This window comes from Ipomoea nil, unplaced genomic scaffold, assembly GCF_001879475.1.
Source record: "Ipomoea nil cultivar Tokyo-kokei standard unplaced genomic scaffold, Asagao_1.1 scaffold2792, whole genome shotgun sequence".
Lineage (NCBI taxonomy): Eukaryota > Viridiplantae > Streptophyta > Magnoliopsida > Solanales > Convolvulaceae > Ipomoea > Ipomoea nil.
This window is the reverse complement of record NW_017619220.1, coordinates 2,667,306-2,673,580: the sequence shown is the minus strand read 5'-3', so window position 1 is coordinate 2,673,580 and position 6,275 is coordinate 2,667,306. Positions and strand designations below refer to the sequence as shown.

The 6,275-nt window shown below is 35.5% G+C and overlaps 1 protein-coding gene across 1 annotated transcript; it reads left to right on the top strand.

The window, feature by feature from the left end:
• Window positions 1-330: 330 nt before the first annotated feature.
• Window positions 331-6,024, top strand: LOC109157859 (ammonium transporter 2). Its single transcript, XM_019305704.1, has 4 exons — window positions 331-969; window positions 1,040-1,325; window positions 2,022-2,125; window positions 5,520-6,024. Exons 1-4 carry the CDS (start codon window positions 331-333, stop codon window positions 5,940-5,942), a joined length of 1,452 nt encoding a protein of 483 aa, XP_019161249.1. The 3' UTR covers window positions 5,943-6,024.
• Window positions 6,025-6,275: the final 251 nt, after the last annotated feature.

Here is a 6,275-nt window from a genome sequence, read left to right as displayed (position 1 = left end):
AATCCGTACAATGCAGTACTCAGTAAAATTCCCAGAATTTCAACTGAAACTTCTTCACCCCTTCCAAGTGGTCCCAATTCTTGACCAACTTGCTTAAGTCTGTTCTAAATGTATAGTTTAAGACCGCCACCACGACACGACCTTTCTCGTTGCGTTCTCACCATTTCCCGACAAATTATAAGAGATAGATCGAATTGAAGGCAAATTCGTGAATTGAATCGAAGGGTCAGCGCCATCGTCTGATCAGATCGAGCTTAATTAATTACTACTGTATGTATATCGTCTCAAAAGCTTGAAAAGACATCTATCTATAATCTATCCCGGCGAGGCATGGCCACAACGGCGGCATATGAAGTCACGGCGGCGGTTCCGGCGTGGCTAAACAAAGGCGACAACGCATGGCAAATGACGGCGAGCACCCTGGTGGGGCTCCAGAGCATGCCGGGCCTCGTGATTCTCTACGGGAGCATAGTGAAGAAGAAATGGGCGGTGAACTCGGCTTTCATGGCTCTCTACGCCTTCGCCGCGGTTCTCATCTGTTGGGTTCTTCTCTGTTACCGCATGGCGTTTGGCGATAAGCTTTTGCCTTTCTGGGCTAAGGGCGCTCCCTCTTTAGGCCAGAAGTTCCTCATCAAACAAGCCCGGATCCCGGAAAGCACGCACTATTATGAAAACGGGGAGATTGAAGCTCGCATGATTGAGCCCTTTTATCCCATGGCGACGGAGGTTTATTTCCAGTTCACGTTCGCCGCTATTACGATGATCTTGCTGGCCGGTTCAGTTCTGGGCCGGATGGACATCAAAGCTTGGATGGCTTTTGTGCCTCTTTGGCTTGTGTTTAGCTACACGGTGGGGGCGTTTAGCCTCTGGGGCGGCGGCTTTCTCTTCCACTGGGGCGTTATTGACTATTCCGGCGGCTATGTTATTCACCTCGCTTCAGGAATTTCTGGCTTCACAGCTGCTTATTGGGTACACTTTTAATCCCAATCATATTTGACGAATTTGAGATTCAATTTGACAGATATGATGTTTTTTTAAGGTTGGGCCGAGGTTGAAGAGCGATAGGGAGAGGTTTCCGCCGAATAACGTGCTGTTGATGCTGGCGGGGGCGGGGCTTCTGTGGATGGGGTGGTCGGGTTTCAACGGCGGCGCACCCAACGCCGCCAATCTCACGGCTTCTTTAGCGGTGCTAAACACCAATATTTCCGCCGCCACCAGTCTTCTGGTCTGGACAACTCTCGACGTCATCTACTTCGGAAAGCCGTCGGTGGTCGGAGCTGTTCAGGGAATGATGACCGGACTTGCCTGCGTAACTCCCGGCGCAGGTACCTATTCATTTCCGCCAAATTATACCATCAACCAGGACCTACCTACCTTGTATTGTGGATATCCTAATCCAACAATAATTTTCAAATTCACCTGCAATTAAGGGTATGTTTGGAAACCCAAAAAATAATTTCTGGGAATTATTTTTCGAGTTTCCAATGTTTGGAAAGAAAGAAAATTTGAAGTCAACTAAAAATGAGGTATTAGTCAATGGAAAATGAACCTATTTTTAAGGAAAACAACTTCCCTTTTAAGAAAGGAGAAGTCATTTTCATATGTTGACTTCTTCATTTCTTCATTTCAGTAGGAAAATTCAGTCAACGGAAAACATTTTTTGTTGACTAGGGTAAATAAAGCTATTTTTAAATTATACAATTCTACTCTTTCAAAAAATAAACCAAACACACCAAGTTTTCTAAAATGCAACCAAACACGAGAAAGAAAAATGTTTTATAAAAAATGACTCGTTTTTCAAAAAACATTTTCTACAAGTCATTTTCCTTCTTTCCAAACAGACGCTAAATAATTTTTAAACCAAATTCATAATGCATAATGAACCCTGAAACAATGATATTAACAATTATTAATTTCTCCACCCCTCCTTCTAAAACCCATGAAAATAATTAAATTTCGGAAATAGTATTTGTCACATTATATATGGATCAAATATTGTGTGTGTTTTGCCTTTTAACTAGGTGTTGTTCAATCTTGGGCGGCTATAGTGATGGGAATACTTTCAGGCAGCATTCCTTGGTTCACCATGATGATCCTCCACAAGAAATCTACCTTTCTGCAACAGGTTAGTTTGTTTTAACTTTTATAAGTTAATGGACTTTATTCTAATTTAATAATAAAAATAATTGAAAAGAAGAATAGTATATTATTTTAATTAAAATTTTGAGAATGTGAAAATATGGGGCCGGGATTGGTCAAAGTTAGAGGCTGCTAAAAATTAAATTGGGTTGGTGGTTGGTATTTCAGCACATCATTTCTTCCAATCACTTTGAATCATCCATGTGAATAACTAAAAAAAATTCATTCTTAATATATTAAATATTCAATTTTAATGTACTAAACATTTATTTTTAAATATATTACAAACTTTTAATACATTAATAATAAACATCAAACATACTAAAAATAAATATTTAGTTGTGATTCAATAATTTGTATATATCTTTATGTGTTTCTTTCTTTAATGGAAAATACTTATTTTGTTAGGGAAAATGACACTTCTTCCCCCTACGTTATATACTTATAGCACTTTCTCCCCCTCAATTATTCAAGTGGCTGTTTTTCCCCCTAAAATGTTAAATGGACATATTTACCTTTAAAATAAATATTTAAAATAAATATTTCATTTATTTTCATTCTCCAACAAATTATGACAATAATTTGGTTCAAACCAAACAAACACTATAGCAACCAAACCGAAATATTCCAATTACAATTTAGAATCGAAACTCGATATTTAGAGTTTATTAAAATCGCAAACCGGAACGGACGATTCATGTTCCGAACTGAAAAAATAAAATACATTTATTGTTGAATTTAGATTATTTAAAATAAAAAATAAAATTTTAAAATAAAGACGGTTCAAAATCGCGAACCGGATCCAGAACCGCCGATTCACAGTTCAAGATCCAATTTTTTTTATTCATAATTTTAATAAATTGAAATCCAAATATTAGGTTCTAGATTTGAATCATAACCGAAAACTTTTAATTCAATTGCTATAGTGTCCGGTTCAGTTTGATCTGAACCGTGGTCATCCCTACGTATACGCGATAATTTGTTGGAGAAGTAAAATAAATAAAATGTTTACTTTAAGGGTAGAAATGTCAATTTAATATATCAGGGGAAAAATCACCACTTTTAGAATAATTGAGGGGGCTAATGTGCTTACCTAAATAATTGAGGGGAAAAATGACTATAAGTATATAACTAGGAGGAAAAAGTGATATTTTCCCTATTTTGTTAACATCAAATATCTCTCCTGATATTACTAAATTAAAGAATTTTTACTAAATACAAAACTGTTAAGACCCTATTTGGTAACATAGTTAGCTTATTAGTCAATTTTGTATTATTTAATCACTATTAGTTGTTTGATTTGGTTAAACAACAAATATAAATGTTTGATTAATTAGTTTATTGTAACAATTTATTGTTTCTAACGCTAAAATTTAAAAAGCTGCTCAAAATAACTTTTTCGATTAATATTTTAAAAAAGTTATTTTGTGTGTAATTAATTATCAACTAACAGTTAATTTATCAAACATCTTTCTACAATCAACTAATTAAACTCTCTAACTCAATCGAGTAACGACTAATTATCAAACACTCCTAAATAATCAAAATATTTTAATGAGTAAAAAACACAACTTTGCTTATTCCAAGTAAAATGGCAAAAAAAAAAAAAATTAAAAAGGTACAAATTAAAGAGGTGTCTAAAACTGTAAAACATTCTTCTTTTATTTCATCATTTTTTTTGAGAACCTTTTATTTCATCATTATATTGGATAAGTCAAAATTGATGACATCATCCACTCCCGGACTTTTCAACTTTATCCATATAATCTTTTTTACCCATCGTCTTCTCCCATCACATCACATCACGTCACGTCACGTCAGATTTATTTTTAAAACAAGCTGTCATAATATAATAACTGGATTTGCTATTAATATATTAATTAATCTTAAATGTTAATTTTAATTTTAATTAATACTCCGTATCATACTACTAATTTTGCTTAATTAAAGAATTTGTCCATTTTTTATTTTTATTACGTTGTCAAATGATGATATGTGGTCACTTTTTTTTTTTTAATTAAACATATAAAAAATCATCCATATATAATTTTACATGTCTTATTTAGAGTTAATTACCGAAATGATCCCTTGACTATATCGAAATTACCAATTTGGTCCTTGACTATTTTTTTGATCAATTAAGTCCCTCAACTTTAAAAATCTTAACCAATTTAGTTCTCTTTTTGTTTGACCGTTAGTCAACTGTTAACTTGTGACCAAATTGGTAATTCGCTATAGTCAAGTGACCATTTTGGTAATTAACTTTAAGGGTGGGCAATTCAGTTCAGTTTTATCGAACCGAACCGTACCAAACTAGTTAGATTCTGTAATATACTGAACAACCGAACGCTAATAGATTCTTGTATACCGAACGGTTCAGTAAAAACTCGAACCGAACTGAATTGTTCGGTAAAACCGAACCGAACCGAATATCGTTTGAACTTTGGATTGCTATTTTGTTATATATTATACTTTGGATATGAATTATGTAAACACCATAGCGCATAATATAGAACTTTTGATAACAAACCATAAAGAAATCAAATAAAACATTTACGAGAGATACCCGTGAGAATATGAGCTGAACGACAGAGCAAGCAGCAAGGGACTTGGATTTACTTTTTATTTATTTATTATTGTTATTATTATTATTATTATTATATATTTTTTAAAATCATACGGTATTTGGTTCAGTTCAATTTTTTACCGAACAATTCGGATCGGTTTTTTATCGAACTGTTCAGTATACAAAAATCCAATACCGTTCGATTATTCGGTATATTACCAAACCAAACTAGTTTCGTTCGGTTCGGTTCGGTTCGGTACGGTTCGATTCGAGAAAACTAAACCGAATTGCCCACCCCTAAAGTTAATTACCAAAATGGTCTCTTGACTATAGCAAAATTACCAATTTGGTCCCAAGTTAACGGTTGACTAACGGTCAAACAAACGGAGGACCAAATTGGTTAACATTTTTAAAGTTAAGGGACTTAATTGGTTAAAAAATTAATCAAGTACCAAATTGATAATTTTGCTATAGTCAAGGGACCATTTTGATAATTAACTCTCCTATTTACTATTCATTAAATTAATGCACTGCCGCATCAGCTCAATTTGCGCTTATGCGCTAAATAAAATAAAAATATAAAATATCCGGTTAGAACCGTCGTTTGAACTTGAACCGCGGGTTCTGGAACCGGACATGAACCGTCTAAATAAGGTTTCTGTTCCATCTATCTTGGAACAGTGAATCGGGGTTCCAAATTGAAATTGGACCGGAACTGAAGCGTGGGCATCTTTAAGTACCAGAAGTGTTATCACATTACATAATAACCGCCAATTGGCTAAGAGATTTGATGTTGTGTGTAACGGTTGGTCAGGTGGATGACACTCTAGCTGTGTTCCATACACACGCAGTGGCAGGGCTACTAGGTGGACTACTAACCGGGCTATTTGCAGAGCCAACACTTTGCAGCCTGCAACTAAGAGTGACCAACACAAAAGGGGCTTTCTACGGTGGAGGAATTCAATTTGTGAAGCAATTGGTGGCTGCTCTTTTCATCATTGGGTGGAACATTGTCTCCACCACTATCATCCTTCTCCTCATACGACTGGTTATACCCCTGAGGATGCCGGACCACCAGCTCATGATCGGAGATGACGCCGTTCACGGCGAGGAAGCCTATGCGCTTTGGGGTGATGGAGAGAAATATGACCCAAATAAACACGGCCCTGACTCCCCTGAAAGGGCTACAACTTCTGGTATTGGCAATGGTGCTAGAGGTGTAACTATAAATCTGTAAACAATATAATGATGATGATCAATTCATAATTCATTTGCATGATAGTACTACATCTACATGTTCCTAGATTATTTCATTCAAATCATATAAGGTTGGTTACAAATTCTTCAAAATTTGACGTTCACTTATGGCCTTAGAGCACCCACATCTGTGAATTTTGCTCTAATTTTTACAGGTCAAACTCATTCAATGGTTTTTAAACAAATGGGGCAAATGATTTTTGTTTTTCTTGTTTTTTCTCCCGTCAGACACAAGTTTTTTGTGAGTCCTGCAAGAGAGAGAAATTAAAGAACAAAGCTCCATTTATACGCGTTTGGTGCACATTCAGCGCCC